The sequence below is a fragment of the Agelaius tricolor genome, unplaced genomic scaffold (genome assembly GCF_023055355.1).
Source record: "Agelaius tricolor isolate 1412-34295 unplaced genomic scaffold, bAgeTri1.0.p SCAF_38, whole genome shotgun sequence".
NCBI classification, from domain to species: domain Eukaryota; kingdom Metazoa; phylum Chordata; class Aves; order Passeriformes; family Icteridae; genus Agelaius; species Agelaius tricolor.
The window spans coordinates 5,334,443-5,358,343 of record NW_027269298.1 but is presented as its reverse complement, the minus strand read 5'-3'; the positions used below and the strand labels follow the sequence as shown (position 1 = coordinate 5,358,343).

The 23,901-nt window shown below is 46.1% G+C and overlaps 1 protein-coding gene across 4 annotated transcripts in view; it reads left to right on the top strand.

The window, feature by feature from the left end:
• MAPKAP1 (MAPK associated protein 1) overlaps window positions 1–23,901 on the top strand; it is a 79,632-nt gene that overhangs the window by 48,526 nt on the left and 7,205 nt on the right. For 3 of the 4 annotated variants that reach the window (XM_071453859.1, XM_071453857.1, XM_071453856.1), the window contains 3 exons: window positions 10,129–10,236; window positions 14,870–15,010; window positions 19,457–19,594. In XM_071453859.1, coding sequence (XP_071309960.1) covers window positions 10,129–10,236; window positions 14,870–15,010; window positions 19,457–19,594 — 387 coding nt within the window. The remainder of the gene's footprint in view (window positions 1–10,128; window positions 10,237–14,869; window positions 15,011–19,456; window positions 19,595–23,901) is intronic. The other variant, XM_071453860.1, reaches the window with a different exon arrangement.

Here is a 23,901-nt window from a genome sequence, read left to right as displayed (position 1 = left end):
TGTGTTACCCCATTAACATGTAAGAAATCTGGATTGTGGTAGGTGTGCACTTTAAATCCTGCTTTTTTAGGGAGGCTCAGAGGGACCGAGGCAGGCACAGCTCTTCCAAGGTGCTCTGATCCCAGGGCTCAGCTGGGGCTGGGGCTGACAGCAGCCCACAGTGTGCAGCAGGCAAGGAGATCTTACCAGGCTTTTTATATCTGCACCAAAGCCTGCACTCAGTATTGCCTATAAAATATGTTTGCATGGATTATGATTTTAAGAACATAAGAAAGATGGTGACTTCATCCTTGATACTTCATGTATCTTGATGCCATGGTGATTCTCAAATTAAATATGTGCAGGAACTATATGTACACTTGGAAGCCATCTCCCTGCCTGTGAGCTGTCTCATTCCTGCTGCTCTTCCACAAACACATTCCCTGGGACGCCAGTTGCCTTCTCCTCCAGAGCTCAGCTGAATGGACTATAAATACTAATGTAAAGTAAATAACAATGCAGGGAGAATGTGTGCAGAGGCTTTGTTTTCAAACAAATTAAGCATGGATGTCAGTATATAAAAACCGAATGTTCTTAGAAGGAGATGAGAGACAAAACTAAACAACATAAAATGCTGAAATGTTGGAATAATCCTGCCTGCTCCTGGTCCGTGTCAGCCTCTCTTCATCTGAAATTTCTAGTGAACAGAGAAGTCTCCTCTGATTAATCTTGTCTGATTTCAAGTAGAAATTCTTTGCAGGGTGAACATGCTACTGATTATTATTTAATAGCTGCCTCCGACTGCAAACATCCCCCGACCAGAAAGGCTCAGTCCTTTTAAGAACAAAATGCTCTACAAGTTTAATTGTTGTAAACAAAACCTTCTGCCAACATTGCACAGACGTGACCTGTATTTTCCGTAGGTTAGAGGGAGAGTTATTAGCTCAGTGTTCTGTGAGTTTGGAGAAAGATTAATACTTTTTCAATAAATGAAAACAGCTGCCTTGCAATAACATTCAAGTCCCTAACAGCTGTCAACCAGTGCTTTTTGCATTCTTTAAAATGTGTAAAGTGACCAAAAATAGTTTAAAATAATCTTCCTGGTCTGTTTAAGTGTATTATTTCACTGCCACAGGAAGCTGAATAATAAGAAAAGAGAAAGATTCGAGAAACAGGCGTAGAACTTAAAGATAAAAGCCTCCATATCATATTTTAGTCTCTACACCAGAATCAGAGGAATTACAGCTGCCAAGGCCGGGGAAAGGAGCCTATTCCATCCCCTGGTTCCTGGGAGCACAGTCTGTTACAGAGCCAGGTTTTGTGGTGGTTGACTATTGCCATGGTTTAGATTTGTTCACACAAAATTCAGGTTACCCTCAGAACCTGGAGACTCTCAGATGAAGAGTTCTGCTTGGGGCTCATCTTTGTTTGAGGAGCAGCTGGGGAGGAGAGCTCTGAGTTGTGTTTGAAAATTCAGTTTCTGACGTGTCAGTGTCAGCACCACATTTAATGTCAAATTTCATGACTTAAATGTTCTAAAGCAGCTGCTAGAGGAGCTGTGGGCCTTGCTGGGGTTTTCCTTCCTCATCTTACCTTGTTGGTGGGAGAGTAGGACAAAAAATTGTCTGTAAAGGGAGGGGTGTGTGTGTATTTTGATTGCACATATATGTATTTATTTATACATTTTATAAAAGGAGAATTAAAAAGATAAACTATGTAAAGGTGCAGCCCTGTGGATTAAAGCACTTCTAACAGATGAACTACAGTTAGAATAAACTGTCATTAAAGTTTGATACTGTCATGGAATGATGGTAACTGAGGAGTTTAAATTTAAAAGTAAATATGTTCGAGTAGGCGATGCATATGTTTGCTCTGACTCTTTCTGGGATGGAAGCCCCAGCATCTGTGACAGTGAAAAGCCAATTAATTTGTGTTTCCTTGTGTTCACACTCATGCTTTTCTGCTTAATGGTAGTTGTGAGTGGCTCTGGCTCCCAGTGCTTTGTTTTGGATCATTACAGCAGCCCTGCAGAGCCTGGTGCAGGGTGTGAGCAGCTCTACCTGCAAACCCCTCAGGGATCCCTGCAAACCCCTCAGGGATCCCTGCAAACCCCTCAGAGATCCCTGCAAACCCCTCAGGGATCCCTGCAAGCAACTCAGGGATCCCTGCAAGCAACTCAGGGATCCCTGCAAACCCCTCAGGAATCCCTGCAAGCCCCTCAGGGATCCCTGCAAACCCCTCAGGGATCCCTGCAAACCCCTCAGAGATCCCTGCAAACCCCTCAGGGATCCCTGCAAGCACCTCAGGGATCCCTGCAAGCACCTCAGCTCTATCTGCAAACCCCTCAGGGATCCCTGCAAACCCCTCAGCTCTACCTGCAAGCACCTCAGGGATCCCTGCAAACCCCTCAGCTCTACCTGCAAACCCCTCAGGGATCCCTGCTGCTGCCAGGGGGCTCTGCCTTACCCGGGCACGGCTGTGCCGGCATTCCCAGGGCTGGGATCACTCAGCCCCAGTGCCGGCATTCCCAGGGCAGGGATCACTCAGCCCCAGTGCCAGCATTCCCAGGGCTGTGCCAGTGTTCCCAGAGCTGTGCCAGCATTCCCGGGGCTGTGCTTGGCTCCCTCACCGCTCCCCACCAGAGCCAATGCTGGAAGGGGCAGAGCTGCTCCCTGCCCGGTTTTGGGGGGGTCCCTGGAGCAGGGGGGTGAGCAGGGAGAGCCCCTGGGTGCAGAGGGGGGCAATGGAGCTGCTGGGAATGATTTCCTCCTGCCCAAGCCCGGCTCAGCTCTGCAGCAGGATGATTTATTTATTCCACACACCCTTTCCCTCTCCCCAGCCCGTGATGCTGAGCAGACCCCGTGTGTTGGTGTACGGGGAGCAGCTCGTCAGGAATAAAGTGTGTGAATCGTTGGTCAGAGCAGCACTGGCTCGTTAGCTCTGTGCCTTGGGCTGGTGAGGGGCTGGGTACCAGCCCAGGAGAATTTTTCATGCCCAGCCTCCAAAATGAAGGTGAAATATTGATCGGTTTTGGATCTGTTGGTATTGAATCCATGTGGTTACTGGTGCTTCTGGATTGGGAATAATGCTGTAATAAAGGTGACATTTTAAACTGTGCAGCTCAGTGTTTGGGTGACTGAGATTTTTGTGTTTGTCTCACCCACTGTGATGAACAGAGGCTGTACTGGTCCCTGGTACCTTCACGGGACCAGCTCCTCCCTGCTCTGTGTTCCTGAGCCCTCCAGTGCACTGTGGTTGTGCTGCCCAAAACTGCAGAACAATCACTGGTGCCTTCATAGCCAGAGAAAAGCACCTTTCCCTTGTAAATCCCGGCAGTGGCAAGCCCTGGCGCTGGTCAGTCGGGAATGCCCAGCTGGGCTGGCCCCAGGACAGTCCCTTGGGGACAATTCCAGGTGCTGGAAGGGCCAGGCTGAGCGCGGGGCAGCTGCAGAGTTTACAATAAAATCTCTGTATTGGATTTCTGCTGTAGGTGCTTTACATTATAGATCAAACATGATGATTTTGTCTCAGCTTTTTTTTAGAGCTGCACATTGCTAATGCAAAAAGGTAGCAATTAAGTAAAACCCTTCTGTTGAGCTGTGCACAGCCTGGGTTGCTGCTGGCCGTGCTGCACATTTGTTGTTCCCCAGAAAAGCAATCCAGAAATGAAGTGTTTGTTTCTTTTTAAGGGGCTTTTGACTAAATTCTTTAATTTCACTTGCTGTCAAGGTAGTGTTAAGTAAAATAGGTTTGAACTGCTGTAGTTTTTGTGTACTGGACTAGATGTCAGAAACCTTTGCCATCACTGGAAATTCTGTCACTCTGGATTTACTATCTGTTTCCCACAGCTGAATTCCTGAGCAGTGTGATTTAACACCTTGGCTCTCCATCAACCAGGCCTGGCATTTATTTGAATGCATTACACCACTGGTTTCCATAAACTATTTTACAATTGTTTCATATAAATGACTGTTTATTTCTACAAAAACCATCTGTATTTCTGTGGAGAGCGGCAGATAACTGTGTGTAAAATTCAGTAATGTCACAACAGTGCAAGTTAAGGAAAAACAGATTGGGCTAAAAAAAAACCTCTTGTGCTTGTGCATAATGTTAAAAGTTTGTTTTCACTATTTAAATATCTTTATTTATTAACCAGTATTTGCATTTGTAATGATAAAATCTTTATTCCACTTCAGAGGTGTTGAGGGGCTTTGGGGATTTTTAGCAGATAAACAGATTTAAGATGTCCTCGCAGCAGCAGGATTGGAGATGTAAACATTCTGCTCTGCAGCCAGTTCCTCTCTCACTGTTTACATATTTTCTGTTGTTTTATTGTCATTGCCAAGCACACAATGGAATCCTGCCCCTTCTGTCATGTTCTGAGAAGGCTCCTGAGCCCTTTCCCTGTTCCCGCTTTCTCTGCTCTCCTCAGTGCCCTGACCCTGCTCCTCCCTCTGCCCTTTTGGTTATGGCCCAGTGCTCGTGCCCTGGCCCAGGGCCACGTCCAGCATCCACGGGGGGCCAGGGTTCCCCCAGGCCTCCCCAGGGACGAGGAGCTGCCTCGATTTCCCTCCTCCCAGCCAGCACCCAAGGAGCCTCCACACTGAGCTATTTTAATTCCTCCATCTGCTGCCCATGTGGTGGCAGAGGGAACACTGGAATCCAGCAGTCTTACACTTAGCACGACTGATACTTTCTGACAGACTATTTGAAATGATAGAAATACATAAATCTCCTCTTTTTTATGACCTTGTAATAGCTGCAACATATTTCCAGCAAATATTTTCTATAGCAATAATAAAAAAGCGATAACAAAAAAATAAATATAAATATAGTTTAAACTCAAGCGGAATCGTGCTTTCAAAGCCCAGGGATGGAGCAGCAAAGCAATAAATCACGAATCCTTGTGAAAGGAGGGACTTGAAATGGAAAGTCCCACAGACATCAGTGTTAAGTGTTTATCAACAGGGGTTTTTGACTGCTCTGCTGCCTTCTGCCTGTGCTCAGTTCCCTTTTGCTTGTTCCCTCCTGCCCAGCATCTGTCACCGTGGCTGTTGGGCTATGGCTGCCTAACTGCCCACATTTCTATCTTTTCTTTCTTATTTTCTTTGTTACTTTTTCTTTTCCTTTGTTATTTCCTTTGCCCCCAGAGGCTGTGGCTGCCCTGGATGCCTGGCAGTGCCCAGGGCCAGGTTGAGCAGGGCCTGGGCAGGCTGGGGCAGGGGAGGCATCCCTGCCATGGCAGGGGTGGGGCTGGAGGAGGTTCCCCTCTGGCCTGAGCCATTCTGTGGCTCCGTGGTGCTTGCAAAGAAAGCCCTGTGAGCAGGAGCAGTGTCTGGGTGTGCTGGAGGCCAGGGTGGAGATGCTGCCCCATGAACACCATGGGTGAGGTGTTGCTCACACCAGCTCTGCAGGGCTTTGTGGAAGGAGCTCAAGGACAGACAGGTTTGCCCACCAGGCAAACTGAAATTGTAACAGGAACCCCTAGCAAGGAGCAGGATTAATGGATGACACGTGAGCAAATGCAGCATACAGGGGCATGGCTTTGGCAGAGCAGGCTCTGCTCCAGCAGGCTGAGAGGGAGCCAGAGACCATCTGAAAGGGATGGTGGGTTTGCCATGGCATGCTTAGATTTCCAAAAAAGATTTGACAAAGGCTCATAAAGCAATTAAGCTGTCACAGGATGAGAAGGAGGATCCTCACATGGATTAATAATTGATTAAAAGACAGGAAACAAAGAATAGGAATAATGGCCCTTGGTGATTAGTAACTAGGTTACTGGTGGAGCTCCAGTGGAACTGGTGGAACCTGCATTGTTCCTTAATGTGGGGCATGGAAAGGATGTGAATGCTGATGTGACAAAATGTGCTGTTGATACAAAAGAGGTAAGAATAGTGCAAATAAAAGCTGTCTGTGAAGCACTGCAGAGGTATCCACAGTGCTGAGTGACAGGACAATAAAACGAGAGAGGGAAGTCAGTGTCAATGAGTACAAAATAATATACATGGTGAAAAGCAACTGTAACTATATGTGTACAATGATGGGCTCTAATTACCTTCCATCAGTCAGGAGAAGTATCCAGTATCATCACAGTAGTTCTCTGAACACTTCAGCTCCGTGTAGGAGCAGGCAGAAAGACAAATGGAGCATCAGGAACTGAGTCCATAAATCCCAATGTACCCAGATCCTAATTGTTGTGTTTTGTCTCAAAAAAGAGAAGTGAAGAGATGCAGAAAGGGATGCGTATGGAAATGGATCAGGCACATGAAATGAGGAGCAGATGCTGGGAGGGAAGGGCTTTTCTGGTGTGGAAAAGGCACAACTGGGTACAAGAGGTGTCTGTGAAGTGCAGGTGGTGGGGACAGTGAATTGGGAAGGTTTTATCCTGGTAGCTCAGAGACAGGAGCTGCTCACCCCAAACATTGGGGTGGCAATGGCTCATTGGAACACGAGGAATACTTTTCCTCACACGGTGTAATAAATTCAGGAGGTAAATGTCATGGAAATGGGAAATTCAAAAGTGTTTTGGACAAATGCATGACTGTAAAGGGAACAGAAACAGCTGATGTAGCACAGGTGGAACTGGGTTGTTGGTGAGGATTATGGGAGCTCTTGAAGGTGAAGAGAGGCATATTCAGGCATAGGGATGTGTTTTGTTGCAGAGACTAATGCTGTAAAATATAGCCTCAGTTTTCAACAGTTTGAGTGTTTTTGTTGATACTGGTCTTTTTTGTTTAGGTTTGACAACTCCACAAACATTAAATATTCTTTCTATAATGCTTATTTCACCCTAGTAACTAGTTTGGAGATGGAGGGGGTTTAGTTGGGGTTTTGTTCAAAGCCTGGTTCCCTGTTGCAGTGTTAGTATTGTTTATTGTGCAGATTCACCCCTGACCGTGGCATTCTTCATTGCTATTGAAAGTTAATGGGGGAAAAATTGCATTCCAAACATTTGAACCCATAGTAGCCATGGCTGAACTTAGTTGATCTCTGGTGATCGGTTCAATTTAGTTACGATTTTTAGCCATTAGGCTGGGGCTGAATGATGGTGATTTGGTTGAGGCCAAATGTCTGCAGAAAATTGGCTGTTTGATAAGAGCCCTGTTATCAGAGGGGGATACTTTCTCATTTACATTTAGATGAGTATTGATTATTTATTTACTCAGAGAAGTGAGATTCGTTCCCAATCTTATCTCTCTAGTCTCTGCTTGTCAGCAGAAAGAGAGAGAGAGCTCCTGACAACAGCCCAAGATAACAGCACTTTGTAGTGGAGATAAAAGTTGGAATGGGCCTTTTTCTAGTCTTGACTGAAAGGATAAGTTTTAAAAATTAGAACTGATGGGTCGTGCTTTCAAAAGCCCTTTCTGAAAGCTTTGCAGCTTAAATGGCAACAGAATTGGTTTGTTGGTATGCAGGTGGCTGTTCCCCCCTGCAAGGGGGACCCTTAATTTGATTACAGGGTGGGATTCTTCCCAGGCACCTTTGTGTGCTCATAGGGAACTGTGGGTCTTGGGGTCTTGGTTTTAATTCCTGATGAACATTCCTGTCTCTAAAGGGGTCTCTTGAAATAGCCAGGTGGGTATCTGTGGATAGACTCCATGGTGAGAGTGGTTCCACAGGGATTCAGGTGGAAGGGATGTGTGGGATGGAGGATCACCCCCAGGAGGGGTGTGGAGCCCTGGGAGCTGCCAGCAGCAGGAAGGCTTGGCCTGGGACACTGGCCAGGACAGTCCGTGCCAGGATTTTAAAGGTTTATTTTACAACTGCATTGAACATTTGCATGAGATTACAGAAATCCATAAAATCCATCTTTGGTATTGCCACTTGAAAATTTGTTGAAATTCACAGAGCAGGATTCCATTAGGGAACCATTAAATTATCCAATATTCCTACTACAGTGACATCATTTGAACTTGTGAGAGAAGCCTGATAGTAAAACTCCTCCACAGACTCAGCCTAACGTTCTTCATCTGTTGGCAAGCAGAGGTCATGTAAATGTGGACAGATATTTAAAGCATAATTGAAGAGTAGATATTCTCTGAAAATCCATTTGCACTTTTTTATTCATTTCTCAGTATTTACTGTTTTTTTAATTTCTCAGTATTTTCTGGTTTTAAGGAGTTATCCATGAGGCAGGTTGACCTGGTTCCTGCTCTGGAGCTCTATTTCCCTGCTTCCTTAGCAGAGTTAACACAGGCTTGACACAAACTGGGTAAAACAATTTACCTGGTCACGGGGTTCTTCAGCTGCTCCAGATAGAAATGACCCTGAGGCACTGCAGGGTGTGTTGAGGGGTGATCCCTGATGGCTGCCCTCAGGGTTCAGCAGCATGGGGACTGTTTCTGATGGGGATGATGTTTTTGGGGTGGATCCAGCTGGTGGAATCGGATCCTCACAGAGGGACCATGAACCCTGCCTACCTTTGACCCTTCCATCGTGTCAGGGTTTGCTCCCATTGAGCAGGGCTTTGGGACTGGGTACCAACAGCACAGATGTTCAGATCTGTGCCAGCAGTGCCCTTGGACGTAGCTCAGGAATCTCTGGAAGGTGTTTGGGATGAACAGACAAAGCCATTGGGTTTTGCTTTCACTGGTCCTGTTCTTAAACCTACACCAGATTTTGAATCCAAGTTGATTTACTGCTTTGAGATTTGTTTCAATTCAGTATATTTTGCTTCTGCCTAACAAGCAGGCCTCTGTTTATCTAATTTATTTCAAATTTAAATAGTTAATCACATTTCCAGTAGCTGGGAGAGGAGCAGTGTTGGTGCTGGGTCTGTTTGCCTTTCTTTGTGCTGCGTGCTTTGCGCTGCTGATGCTTTGGCAGCTCCTCGTGCCACCAGTGGCTGTGCTGGGCAGGGTGGGAGCTCCTGTGCCCTGCAGAAAGCCTGGCACTGCATCTGCTCTGAGTGGCACTGGGAATAAGGAGAGTCCCCCGTGCTCCACAGGGAGAGAACGCGCCCGGCCAAGCAGCGAGAGCCTCACGCGGCTGTGGGGAGAGGGAATGAGCAGCTGTAATTGAAATTCTGCTGTAGTAAATTTAAAATTAATTGGCCAACAAATTCCATTCCTTAGGCATACCATCTGAGGCTGAAAGACTTAATTTTTGTTATATATTTTAAATATTTCATCATATATATGCTCGTAATTCAAAGTCAGCAAACAGAAATCTTTTAAGTAGTGGTGAAGAGGGAACAGATTTTGTTAGTTCAGTTCTTTGTTACTTTGAGACCTGGTTAAAGGGGTTTTGAATCACTTATGATTTTTCAGGTATCTGTTCAGGTTATTTTACTGGATTATGGAAAATTATTTATGGAAAATTATTGTTTATGGAAAATACACAGCTGAGAACTTGGTGTGCACTTCAGCTCTCAGGTGTGAGCGGGAGTGGTGTGAGGACAGGAGGGCTGGAACTGGCTCAGGGGCTTCACCTGGAATTGGATCAGAGTGTCCTGGTTTTGTTCCAGTTAAGCCATGTAGTTTAAGGATCCATTCAACTAGAAGATTTTTTTAATGGCCTAGTTCTTGTAAAAACAATTTTTTATACATTTTCTGTAGTTGTAAAACAGCTTTTTAAGTGGTATTGTCCTTACTTTGGGGGTTTGGTTGGGCAAGAAAGAAGCTGGCACCTGAACCTTCAAGATCTACTGTTAAAATGTGAAAAGAATTCATTCAAAGCAGCAGCATCTGTCCCTCTGTGTGATGCAGTCCATAGGGATGGGCTGATTTCCTTCCCAGGTGCTTCCAGTGCTCTGTGCAGGCAAGAGGGATGGGCAGCAGGGAGCAAACACTGGGGGCTTCTTCACTCAGGAAAGATGCCCCAAAAATGCCTCCAGGGTGTACAGCGAGGTCCGAGGGCGTTTCCCACTCCAGGCAGGGGCTTGGTGCAGCCTCACCTGCGCAGGGACAAGGTGGGAGTGTTGGACAGGGGTTTGGCAGGGCAAGGCCGGCTGGAGACAGCGGGAATGTGCTGTTTCCTTCTGCACCATCCTCCAGCTGCTGACAGGGCCCTTCCTTTGGCAAAGGGCTCTGGGACATCAACACCCACCTGCTGTGCTCCTGGGCTGCCAGTAACCTCGTGTGAGTTGAACGTGCTAAGCCATCACTTTGTTAGAAAACAGATGATTTTACAAGTTACTTTATGTTGCAGGTCCTCAGTATCGGCTGGAGAAGCAGAGTGAACCTAATGTCCCAGTAGATTTAGACTGTACCTTGGAGAGCCAGAGCACTTTGGAATTCTGCCTTGTCCGGGAGAACAGTATGTTTCCCCTTTTCACTTTTGCTCTTGTAAACTGCTTAAACTCACATAAGTTATGTATTTTGGAACACAAGCTGTACTGTCTGGGCAAGTACGTTGTGACGAGACTCTCTGTCCCGAGGCACTTCTCCTTGGTGCCAAAACAATATTCCAGAGGGAAATGATGGATTTCATACCTTTAGCAAATAGTCTGCATCCTGTTTATCACTTCATGATTAATCTTTTGCTGTTAAACTGCTCTGTAAAGTTATGACCAACCCTGAAAAACACGAAATATGAACCTGTCTGTGCTGCAGACGTTGCTGAGTGAGTCGGGTTGGTCTGCAGGGTGCTGTGCCCTGTCAGTGTGGCTGTCAGAGGCACTGGGGGTTTCTAATACAATTTAAAGAAATTAGCCATGCAGAAATAACTGCAGCAGTTTGATGATTTTTGAAGTGCCAGACAAATAATCTTCTCTCCAGCTCTGCTCGAATATTTTTATTCTATTACTGTTTTAATTATCTTAATTATTATTTCCTGATTTATTTATTTACTTGAAACAAAATGAAACTTTGAAAAAAGACATTTAACATTGGTTTGTGTTTGTTCCCCATGGGATTTTGATCCATTCTTCATTCTTTACAGCAGCCATGCTCTCAGGTTTGGTGTTCTTTCATTCCATTTTGTGTAAAAGTGTTGATTGTACTAATGAGTAAAGCCAGTCAGTTCCTGCCCTCAGCCAAGAACACTGCACAGACATTGTAAGAGCCTGCTTCAAGCAGTGGAAGAGTTTGTTCCTCCTGTGCAAAGGTTAAACCTTTCAATGGGTGCTTTTTGGCCACAGCAATTGTATGTGATCCCAGCAGGGCAGCAGAGCATCCCCAGAGCAGCCCTGGGTGCAGCACAAGGGACAGGAGCAGCCTGAGCCCCCGGTGCTGCTGGGGCTGGGATTGGCACTCTCAGCTCTGGCTGCTGCTCTCCCTGAGGTCAGACTTGCTCCCAAAATGTTCCTGGTGCTCCTGGTTCATTTCTGCACAAAGTGGTTCTGAGAAACTGTAGGAGAGACCTTGGCAAGAGGGAGCAGGGGGGCTGTGCTGAGGAAATGGAGCAATTCTGGCCTCACTAATCGAGTTGTGCTCTTCCACAAGCCAGAATTCCCCGACGTCTGCATCCCACCTATTATTTTTGTATTGATTTTTAATCTATGAAATGATCCTCACTAGTCATACTTCCATGGGTTTTGCTTGTGATTTAAAATAACATTTTTTAAAACCCAGGCTCTGTAATTAAAAGAATACTGTAGATACTGCATTTTAAATGTATTTTCATCATCTGTGGAGGAATCCAGGCTGTGTCCTGTAGCTGTATCCCCTGCAGGTCTTTGCTCTCATGAGTGACTGGGTTCAGGTTGCACCATTGCTGCAGGAGTAAATCTGGTGGAGGTTTGTAAGTGGTGTGGCAGGAGGCAGTCAGTCTGCTCTGCTCCAGGAGAGCCTCAGGAGCCTTGGCTCAGAATGAATGTCAGTCACAGTGTTGAGGGGACTCCTTTCCCTGCTCCTGAAGTCCTTGTGCTGCACTGCTCCCCTTCCCTCCCAGGCCAGGGACCCCAAAGGGAGCCCTGCCCCTGCACAGAGCCCTGGAGAGCTGTGGGATGGACCCCTGAGGCTGCTGGGTCCAAATTCCCTGGGCTGGGGAGCACCCCTGCCCTCTTTGGCACTCTGTGTGCCCATCCAGGAGCATGCTCTGAGCCCTGCTGGGGTGGGGATTGCCCAGGCAGGGGGACCCTGCCCTGTCTCTGCACAGAGGGGCTCCAGTTTGTGAGATCACTCACTGTCCCTGCCTTGGGCAGAGCCTGGCTCCCCCCTGCAGTCAGAAAATGGATTTTGGGGTGCTTAGGAGCTATCTTTTGGCATGACATTAGAATAGAAATATTGACAGTTTTCCACTATTAATAAAATAATGGCTTGACAATCCTATCAGCAAACTGAAATATTCACTTTGTGCATTCTGTCTTGATTTGAAATACTTTTAGCTTTGATATGCCAGTCAGAAAAAACTCTGTTGTAACAGCTATTACTTGTAAATGTGCTCTTCCTAGTCTCATAGTCATTTATAAATATATATATGGATGATGGCAAGCATCTCCTGGGAGAAGAGCAGCCACATTCCTTTGGGCAAAGAGAAAGTTTATATTTCAGGGTATTAAATGAAACAAAAACTTTCCATTATTAAGAAATATGTATGGAGAAATCCCCTTTCCAGCCAGCATTTACTAATAGCATTCAAGCTAATAAACTGCTGCCAGTGTGCAGAACTTTTAACTTGCACAAAGATTTATCTTTAAACTGAGAGCTGCACTTTGTAATGTGAAATGCCTTTATGTGTGGTAGGAAGCCGTTCATGGCTAATTTAGTTTTATTCTTGCCATCTTACTTCTGGAAAGTTCCTCTTTCTCATTTTATCATTAGATAGTAATTAGTATTCAAGGGAAATTGGTCTTAATATATTAAAATTGGTTTAGTGCCTTTAGACCTATAGCAAAGCCAATGGCTTATTGGAAAATGTAATTGGGGACTCTGTGTATGTAATTAATTGTATTGCAATTAAGAACTTTCATTAAGCAATATTCTAGTACATTAAAGTAATAAGGGACATTTTTGCAGTGCAGTTAGCTTTGTGTTTTGTTGTTTTATGGAGGAAGTGCAGGTTCCCTTCTCTGCAGCAGGCTGCCGTGGCATTGCAGTGCGGTGCTGCTCCTGCGGCGCCGCTCCTGTCGGTGCTCAGTGCTGGCACAGGAGCTCCTGCTTCAGCTGGGTCCCCGTGGGAGGAGGCTGCTGCTTTGGCTCCTGCCTCACCTCCAGCTCGTGGAGCTGGTGCTGTTTTTCCACTGCTGTTGGTCTCATTGGAAAATCAGGGTTTCCAGTGAGGAGATGGGCCCGAGTGACCGAGCTCACTCTGCTCCACGGGGACTCAGGTGTGTCCTGGGGCTGTGTGGGCAGCCCAGGGTCAGCTGGAGGGGTCACTGCTGCCTGTCACAGCTCCTGTCCCAGCACAGGTGCCATTGTGAGCACTCAGTGTGGGGACAGGGCCGTGGGCACCGCTCTCCAGCCTGGAGAGGGTCTGGGCTGGCTCTGGGCAGGGGGGCAGCAGTGCCATTGCCACCCTCCTGCCCCACTGCCAGGCTCTGCCACACCACAGCCCCTCAAGATGCTTTTAAGTGCACCAAAAAGTTTGACATATCTCAGTGTATCTTTGGAGTAGTGCAGCATGAGGGTTTGACATGATACATTATGATAATCCATAGTATAGAGACATTAACACAGGGGTCTGTGACAAAATGCATTGTAATGTCTCGGAAGGAGCCATTACAATTTATCTTGTCATTCTGGAGCATGGAGTGCTTGCAGTGTTAAGATGGCTTTGCATAAATTCACATGGAGACTGTTTAATTTGATTTTTGGAATCCTTTCAAGTCGAATGGCACAGCCCAATTTGTAGCTTAACCCTTTGGTGTCCCCCTTCCCCAAAGGAGGGTCAGTGGTGTGTGAGGAGGGCAGCTCTGGGAAAGCTGTGGTGAAATTCTGTGTCTTGGGAATCTCCTGCTTTATGCTCCCCATGTGGCTTTGGACTCATTTAGCAGCAGATGCTTACAGTGGTGAGTGTTGAGGCCACTCCAACAGTACAAGTCTCAAGCAAAATTAATACTGAAAAATCTGACAAGTTGGTACCTGCTTTGCTGGAGCTTTAAGATCTGTACTAAAACTCCATCATCTCATCTTCCCATTATTAAAATTTCAGCAAAACATAGAGTTTTCATTAATCTCCTGCAGCAAATTTAGTTCTCTGAACTGGCATTTGGTTCAGCTTTTAGGACTACATTAGCCAGGATATTAAACAAAACGTGTCATTCCTCAGGATCTCCTGTAAGAAGCTAAATCAGTTTTCAAACATATTTATGCCACTTTATCTACCAGCATCTGAATGATCATTTTGAGCTGAGGTGCTTTATTAGCAGCTGGCATCGAAATTACTCTGTGCAATTATATATCACATTATAGTAATGTTGAAATTGGTGTTAATCCAACGTCATAAAATGTAAAAAATCTTTAAAGTGTGTTATATTTTTTCAGTAATTGGCATTTTGGCTTAATGAGTTGTTGCCTTTTATAAAGGCAGTACCTGCAGTGGTAATGAGAATACTAATCAGTAAATAAAGTGCAGCTTCACATCAGCATGCCCAAGGTACTGCTGCTGGCACGTGGGAGATCTGTGCTGGCATCCAGGGGGCACCTCTGGGGACAGACACCTCTGGGGACAGACACCTCTGGGGACAGACACCTCTGGATGGGCTTTGGGCTGCTCTGGCCTCCTTGCTGGGGGACAGGGTGGGTGGCCAGCAGGGTCCCCTGCTCATCCCCTGGGTGCCCACGGTCCAGGGCTGCCCGTGCTGCCAGGGAGCTGCCCCAGCATGGTGTGCTGCTCTCCACTGAGCCATGGTGGCCTCAGTGCCTCGGTGGCTGCCCTGGGGTGGAGGGTGGCATTTCCTGCTCCCAGAGCCGGGCACCCCTGGGCAGCCCCCAGGTGTTGCAGTGCTGGGCACCGGGCGTGCCCCGAGCCAAAGCTCCCTTCAGGAGCCCTGGGCTTTGTCTTGCAGGTTCGAGAGGAGAGGAGGTGTCAGAGGAGGACCCCCAGATCGACATTGCCACGGTGCAGGACATGCTCAGCAGCCACCACTACAAGTCCTTCAAAGTCAGCATGATCCACCGGCTGCGCTTCACCACGGACGTGCAGTTAGGTAAAGCCACCCTGCCATGGCACGGGGGCAGCCCAGGGCTGTGCCAGCACTGCCTGGCATCTCTGCCTCTCTGACCCACCCTTATCACCTTGGGCCATTTTCTCATGGAGCACTTGAAAGTGTTGCTGGCGTTTCAGCAGTTAAAAATATTGCTTTCCGTTGAAAATACTTCAGTATTTTTATTATCCCCAATCAGTTGCACATGTTGCCTCTGAAGGAAGGCCATTATTTAATGACCTCGTCTCTTTTTTTCAGTCTAGGCTTCCTAATGGAAAGCTTCTTGCCAACTGTTTTGTTATTTTTAAATGAGGCTTTGCAAAATTGGGAGTTATTGGGTTTTTCCTTTTCTGAGACTGAAAGATTTTTAACGACCTAGTGGAAATTTGAGGTGGAACAAAATAAATGAGCATTCTCTAAAGGTTTTATATTGTCCTTATTGGCTCGCTGAATGCTTTTGAAAACCTGAAGGCCAAGGGCTGACAGAATCCTGAATTATAAAAGCCCCATTACTGTTTTAAAATGATTGAATGGCTTTTTATCTTTGTGTTTAAATTGTGAAAATTTGATTAATGATGCATTGGTAGGTGACCTGTGACATTCCTGCAAATACTTCCATAAAGAAATGATTCAGCAGTAAGATATTAAGTGCCATAATGTTTACAAAATACATTTATTATGTAGAATTCAGAATTGTTAAACTATACCAACTCCTGTATTATTGTCACTACAGTCCCTTCATTCCTCCATCCTGAAGCACATGTAAGAGTATGTGTGTGTAAAATTCTCACAGAAGGGGGTTTTTTGGTTTATTTTGAGCTGTCTAGTTGAGGCAGGATTTATCTCTGGTGCTGGAGCAGGGCAGTGCTGGGCTTGTTTGCTGCCTTGAGCAAACTCTCGGGGTGTGATAGTTTGCTTCCAGTGAAGTTTGACTCACTGTATCTGGGAAGTGTCAGAAATGAGAGCTTGAAAAGGTCATGACAGATCACTAAAGATAAATGGTTAAGGGAGAAGAGCTGTTAAATGAAACAAATGGCTTAACTTGTGCAGCAGTGGAGGAGCTGACCCTGCCCAGTGCTGTAAGGATCATAAAATTTCCCTTTTATAACAATCTGTGAACTTGTGTGATTTTGATGGCAGTGCACTGACAATGGGGCTTTATAATCTAGTTGGTTTTTTTTTAATCAAAGAAAACCCCAGCAGGGTGTTCAAACCTTGGGCAAATGTAGAAAATCAAAACCTTTTGATAAAGTCTGAGTAAGTTGCTGGGCTTTCTCCTGAGTTTTTTAAAGACATTAGGAGATCAAGATTGGCAAAACAAGGACTGAGGGGCCGTGTGGGTTTGGGCTGATGGGTGTTACACGTTACTGTGAGTGACAGACTGCCTCTTCCTCCCTGGAATGCAAAAAACAGGGGCTGATTTTTTGTCTTCAGTCGAGGTGCCTGGCCTGGGAGCTCTCTCCAGCAGTTTGGTCATGGCCAGAGTTGCAAAGACTTTTCTTTGCAGCTTTTTTGTGCCATCAATTCTGTGTAGCAGCTGTAGCAGGGCAAGTGTTTCTCAGGGACCCCAAAAATCCTCTGTCACCCCTTTGCTCCTTGTTGGCAGATCAGTGGTGTCAGGGGCTGTGCAGGAGTGGATTGCACTTTTTGAAATGTTTTAGCTGTTTTCAGGCCTGATCATTGAACTTGGGACAAGGTTTATGAAAAACATGGGAGTAAATTTGATTTTCTGTACATTGTGTGTAGCTCTGTAGTAAAAGGTGATATGTGGATGGCCATGGGAGGAGTGCCCAGCTCTCTGAGTGATGGGGTTTTTGCATTTAAGGTGGCAGTTTAAGGTCTGGGGTTTGTGTTTCAGCCCATATCACAGGGTAATGCACACACAGCAGCACTCTCAGCAGTTTTACAAAGGCTCTATCGTGTTCTGGAGGAATAAGACACATTTACTTGTGTATTACATTAGCACAACTAACAGGAGCATATTGTCTGGGAAAACAACTGCTGGCAAGTGTTTCAGAGAGGGGAGGGGGCAATTGCAGACCCAACAAAGGGAGCAAGAACAGAACACTGCTGCAGGACCCATACATTATTGGCATTCCTTTTGACAAAATGAATGAATTTAAAAAATAGTAGAAGGAGCATTTTCACTTGGGTTTTGAGTATGAGTGATTTGTGCTGTGAGACAGAGACTGCAGAAGCCACAGACACAATACTGTTTTGATTTTAGGTTTCAACACATCCAGATTGTGAGAACAATAACACAAAAAAGACAACATTCTTTGTCAATGTACTCTCTGGATGTGGGTGAGCTTCAGCCAGCGATGTCGAGATACAGAAATAATGGATGAAGTATACAGCAACAATTTGCAGATAAAAATAATAGAAGTTAAAGTGTATTTTACATGATAAAAAAAAGATGAAAGAGGAGGAAGTCTGTTCCATCTGAGATGGTTACAAAATGGTGAAGTAGCCTCTGCTGAGAAGATTGATGCAATGGGGAGTGACCTTGGCTTGGAGCAGGAGCTGGTGATGTATGTATGAGCATCTCGCTGCTAAATGGACCCAGATTTGTAGCACTAATATACATGGAAGCCCAGAACCAAACTCAGGATGGCAATAAATCAACAGCCACTTTGGGTGTCATTTCTGGTTTATATTCCACTATTGTTCTATCACTTTAATTCATGTCACTATCATCTGTTCATCTGGAACAGTTTTATATAATTTTCCAGTGGAGTTACCTGACAAATCCTATCAAATTAACAAGGTGCATTAACAGTATTGACTGACTGTGAATTCTGAAGTTGCAGGACCAAACACTGACATTTTTTTTGAGGATATTTATAGGGGTGATGCTCTTAGAGGAAGGGATGGGGAACAGCCCTCACACATCAAGAATTTGCACCTTTATTTTTAGAACTTCCCCTGACTTTTTTTTAGTGAGAAAATGAGACTTTGTATCATCAACTTCCATATTTTCCTTAAACCACAGCAAATACCATTTGGAATAATGAACCATTACAGTGAAATACCAACACCAATTTTACGTAATCTGTCCAAAATTAAATCACAAACCAAAATGGGCTCCAGATACAGCCTCAGCCTACTCAAATTAGTGAGTTCCAGGAGCCTGGGTGTTAATTGGACTCTTGATACAATGCTTAATTGCAATGTGATCTCTCTGATGTGGGGTGTGTTTAATGCACGGTTGGGTTAGAGGGGTGTTCCCATAACCCACGGGGTGGGTGAGGCTGGCCTGGCCTCAGGGCAGGGGCTGCAGCCAGACCCCCCCAGGCTCCTCCTTGTCAGAGCCCTCAGGAGGGAGAAGGTTTTCTGCTTTTTTTTTTTTTTCCAGAGATGCAAAAGTTAAATGCTATTTAAATACCTTTTTCCTATATTCCTTTTGTGGATGTCTCATGAGCTTCATGCTGTAACTCATGCCTGAAGACACCTCGTTGTTTTTAAGGCTCTGCACACCTAGGTGTAGAAAGCTGCCTGGAAGTTTGCTCAGCTCAGTTCAGTTCCTGAGCTGGTTCCAGCAGGATCCCCTCTGCCCTGGTGTGGCCTCACCTTGAGTACTGTGTGCAGTTGTGGGCATCACAAGGTAAAAAGGACATGAAGCTGTTAGAGAGCATCCAAAGGAGGCCATGGGGTGGGGAAGGGTCCAGAGGGGAAGTGTCATGAGGAGAGATGAGGGTGCTTTGTGAGGTCAGAGCTCACTGGGGGCTGTAGCATCCTCACAAGGGGGAGCAGAGGGGCAGGGGCCAATCTCTGCTCTCGTGACCGTGGCAGGACTCAGGGAAGTGGCTGAAGCTGAGCCAGGGGACATTGAGGTTGGATATCAGGACAGGGATTTTCACCCAGAGCAGGGCTGGGCTCTGGAACAGGCTTCCCTGGAAAGCATCAGCCCTGCCTGGGTTCAAGAGGCACTGTTGGGACAGTGCTCCAGGCACAGGGGGGTTGTTGGGTGTCCTGTGCAGGGCCAGCATTGGGCTCTATGATCCTGATGGGTCCCTCCCAGCTCAGCACATTCTGAACCTCTGGTTCTGTTCTTGTATGATTGCATGTCTGCTGTACAGCAGATGGAGAGGGGTGGGTGGTGATAGTGTCTGTTACACAGAGCAGTGGTGACTGCAAAACCAGCACTATCTCCTATAAATCTCACAGCTCGTGTAGCTACTGCTTCCAGAAGAGCTCTGTATGCGTTTAGGAGAATCTTTTCTGTGATATTTCTTTCTTTTGGTATGCTTATGCAGGAGAATAAAATGCAGATTATCAATGCAGTTTGATAACCATTTGCTTCTGGTTTCCAAAGCTCCCGTGCTTTCAGAAAGCCCAGAAGGACAATATACCTTCAGCCCATTTAAGATTTATAAAGTGTGTCAAATGGCTGATATGAAATCGGTTAAACAGATCACTCTTGTGGCTCTCTATTCTTTCTCATCTCAGGTATTTCTGGAGACAAGGTAGAGATAGACCCTGTTACTAATCAGAAGGCCAGCACTAAGTTTTGGATTAAGCAGAAACCCATTTCAATCGATTCTGAACTCCTCTGTGCCTGTGACCTTGCGGAAGAAAAAAGCCCAAGTGAGTAGTCCTTTTTATTTATGTTCTCTCTTCTCTGCCTCCCTGGATGTGCTCCATGTCCAAAGAATTATTGCTACCATGTCCTTTTCTTTCTATAGGTGTGTTTTTTTCATTACAGGATGTTTTTAATCTGACTCAGTTCTGTTATAGAGAACACAGCATAAACAGACACACATTTTACGAGTGTCCTCTGATGCTGCTCTCAGCTAATGGCATCACTCAGTGTTTCTTGCCCACTGTGACACCAACGGAACACTGGCTCTGCCCAGCTGTCTCCAGCCCTGCAGCACAGCCAGCAAATCCATGTTTCAACATAATTGCAATTTTTGGGCACTTTTTAACTTCCAGGCTGGTTTTAAATGTCTTTGGTGCAACTGAAGATCTCTTACATACAGTGAGTGTCAGCTCAGCCTGGATTTGCCCCAGCCATGGCTGCAGGGTCACTGGCACTGAGGGTGCCACTCTGGGCATGCTGTGGTGGTGACTGGGCCAGGACAGCAGTGACAGCCAGATCTGGGACAGGCTGGACAGCCCAGCTCAGCCACTGCCCACAGGTATGAGCTGGCTCTGTGGAGTGCAACTCCAAAAGCAAGGGCTTCTGCTGTGTCAGGAGAGGAATGAGAGTCTCTGTCTGGAAAAGTTGTTTTAAAAAGCACAGGATAGGCCCTGGGAGAATTGGGCAATGGCTCCCAGTGGGGCCAAAATGGAACCGTCTACTATCAAACAGTGACTGCAGTTCAAAGGCTCAGATGGATTTTATTGCACTTGTGCCTCTGCAGGGTAGTGAGATGCTGGTATTAAGTACTTATCTGCAAGGTGACAGAGAGGGAGAATTATGTGATACATATTTACAGAGGTAATGATCTGTTGAATTCTCTTGGAAGAGTAAATTTATGGCTGCCACAGATTTTATCAGCAATTATTGAACTATATCCTTCTCCCCTTCATTACCCCTTCCTACTCCATGTTCTTGGTTTAGTCATTGTCTTCCTTTTCTGTCTCTCCATCAAGATTTCATGGTCCTTGGGTAGGCACAATCCCAAGGAGAAGCTTCCCCAATGACCTGGCAGTCTGAAACACGTGAGGATTTTGTGTACAGTGCAAGGGGCAGTTTGTGCTGGTAAATCCTGTCACACCTCTGCTCTGTACCCACATTTCTGCCAATGCAGACATTGAGGGGATAAAATGGTGCCCTCAAAACAAGGCTGTATTTGAAAGTCCAGTTGAAACCTGAGGTTTCCACTGCTGTGACACCAGGGACCATCCCTGGACAGCTTGGACCTCGCCCTGCAGGATGGGGCTCTCCAGCCCCAGAGGCACCTCCTGCTGTTGTGGGAGTTATGTTCATACCCAAATCCTGCCAACCCAGGAGTTTCAACCCCCAAACAGAGCCCAGGTGCAGGAGAGCAGTGCCTGCCCATGGGGACCATTGGGTGAAGAATCACGGTGGCTTTGCAGAGGACACTGACAGGTTGCAACCAAGGCAACCATGACAGTACTGAGGGGCTTATTTGCTCATTTTTGTGTGAACATCTTAAACTTCTCCTACTAAATAATGGTTCAGCACAGTTCCAAAAGGAGAAAATACTTCCTCCTGAAACTGCTGACCTTTTCCCAACTCACTAAAGATGTTCCAAAAGTCATTATTTTAGGCCAGCAGAAAAGACTTTTAGTGTGACATCTCAGAATGATGCATTTTGGGGAACTGAACAGCAGATCAGTATCTCTTGAATTTTAAATGGAAAAAAGTTATTTTAGTAGCATAAAGGAATGAAACTCACTGTATTTCACAAGTTTTGTCTGTGATTTTTATCAGCACGGTGATGTATGTTTGTAGCAGAGTTTACATCAAAAATTATTCCCGGATCTTTCTTGAATGAATTATTGCAAAGAGAGGCTGGGTACAGATAAGGTCTTTGAGTTCTGCAATATATTTTGTTTTCATGTTTTTATCTCTTGTAATACAAACCTGCTCCATCTCCTCTTTCAGAAGTGCTCGTGCTTGTCCCATTGTGCTGGGCTCGGGGTTTGGGGCTACAACCAGCTGGTCTCTGCTGGGCTGGGCTCTGCTGGGCTGGGCTCTGCTGGGCTGGGCTCTGCTGGGCTGGGCTCTGTGACTCTGAAGAGCTGAAGGGTTTGGACCAGCCTCCTGCTTTTTAGTAAGGGCAGGGGGTGTTGGGAGTGGAGGTTGAGTGCTGGGACCAGCGTGAGGGTGCAGTGGGAGCCTCGTGCTCGTGTTCTTTGCTTCCCCCTGCACTGGCTCCTGCAGAGAAGCTTTGGTGGCACCTGTGTGTGTGTGTGAAAGGGCTCAGCAGCTGCAGAGCTGATGTGGTGGGGATATTGATGGACATCTCGGAGCCGTTTTGGACAGACTGAGTTTTCCTGTGCTGAGAGTTCACAGAACTCAGAGCTGCCTTCAGTGAGGGCAGAAAATGAGAACAGAAAGCTCTGGCATCTCATTTGCCATTAGTGGGGGGGTTGTAGGCAGGGATGGCTGATGATTTTTGTTTGCCCTTGTAGTAGCCCTGGGTCAGAATTTGAAGTTTTATTTGTAAATTAAATCAGACTCCCTGGATTTAGACTGAGGGGAGAGTTAATGGCCCTGCTGGCTTGCTTCGATGCCATTAGAACCTGACAACACTGGGCACGAACATCTTCTTTAAATCAGGTTCAGCCTGATTATCATGAGAGATTCTGAATGTTTTGAGTCTTGAAAGGAAGCATCCTATCATGTAGAAATAAGATTTAAGCCTTAATAAAGTAGTTGTCATTTTTATAGCTGAAAAGAGCTTTGTATCTCAATTAAGTATACATAATATAAAGTCTTAAGGAAGCAACATAATACGTTTAATACAATTATATCCCTTTGCAATAGTGTAATTTAAAGGAAATCTGATTCTGGTAATGTCTCTTACATTACTTGGACAGGGGAGAAACTTCAGTGTCACTGCCCACTGGTGTGTGCAGTGCTCTGTGGCCCGAGTGGCCCTGATGGATGCCCAGGGCTGCTGGGCACAGCTGAGCTGGGCAGGGAGTGCAGAGCCCAGGGCAGCCCCCTGTGCCACCACACCTGATCAGAGCCTGCCCAGGGCTCTCCCAGGCAGCTGTGCTTCACAGGAGCTGCAGAAATTGGATTTATTTGATAATTTACTTGAAACACTGAAGCAACATTCTCTGTGATCCTTTATCTGCCTTTTTTTTTGTTTTCATGAAGCAGAGACATCTCAGTTGCTTTGTCAAAATACCCTCAGTATGAAGGTAAGTGTAAACAAAGGTGTTCCGTAGGTCACGGAGTACATGGGTAACTTCAGTTTGTAATTTAATTGCCCGCTTTGCACCCTGCAGCTGAAGATTTCCTTTAAATTCTGATTCCATTGTTGCACTGGGGCTTAACAGAGTGTTAACCTGGTAATAGGCACAGGGCCTCCCCATTATATGTCTCGCTATCGAGCGGTTCTGCATGACTAGTTAAAAAAGATGGCAAGAAGATTAATGAAAGCTGCGAGTCCAGAAGGGGGGCAGGTACCTCGGTGAGACTTCCAGCGAGGAGATATTAGAGCTGAACCAGAGCTTGGCTTTTTCTTTATCCCGTGACCTTTGAACCTGCCTTACTGTCGAGAGCTGCCAGCCGAGCCGACGTTTTGATTGATGTTGCTACACGAGTCAGTCTTTCCCATTGAATTCCACATCTGCACGAAAATAGCTTTTCCAGCAGTATTCACCCTGGCTGCAAGTGATAGCCAGAGCCATTCCCGAACCCCCTTTATGTAGTTTTCATTTAAAGCTAAAGGTGTTTGATGTTTTAATTCAGTGTCCAGTTTCTCCTGATTATGCACATTGGGTAGTACTAATTTAATGAATTCGTCGTTGGGTTGTGGAAGGGCTGAAAATACCCAGGAAGTGTTGGGAGGGCATTGGGTTCCTGCTTCTCTGGGGGCTCAAACAGAGCTGTTGCAGGTTTGCTCAGAGCCTGCAGTGGGGCCAGAGCAGAGGGAGTGTGTGCTCTGCAATTGGTGCACAAAATATCACAACATCATGGTTCCTGATATCCCTGCTCCTGCAACGGAGCAAGAAAAAACACAGTAAAATTCCTACTCAACAGGAGACTAGTCACAGGTTCTGACCAGAAGGTAAAAAACAGGTTCAGCAGAGAAAATGTTCCCAAACTTCAGGCTGGGAGTGAAAGGAACATCCGAGTGTGGAACAGAAGGGCAGGGCCCAGCCTGGGCACGCTGTGCAGGCAGGGCTGGCAGCGGGCACAGATGGCTCCGTGTGCCAGGGCAGCGCTCAGCAGGACCTGTCCCTGC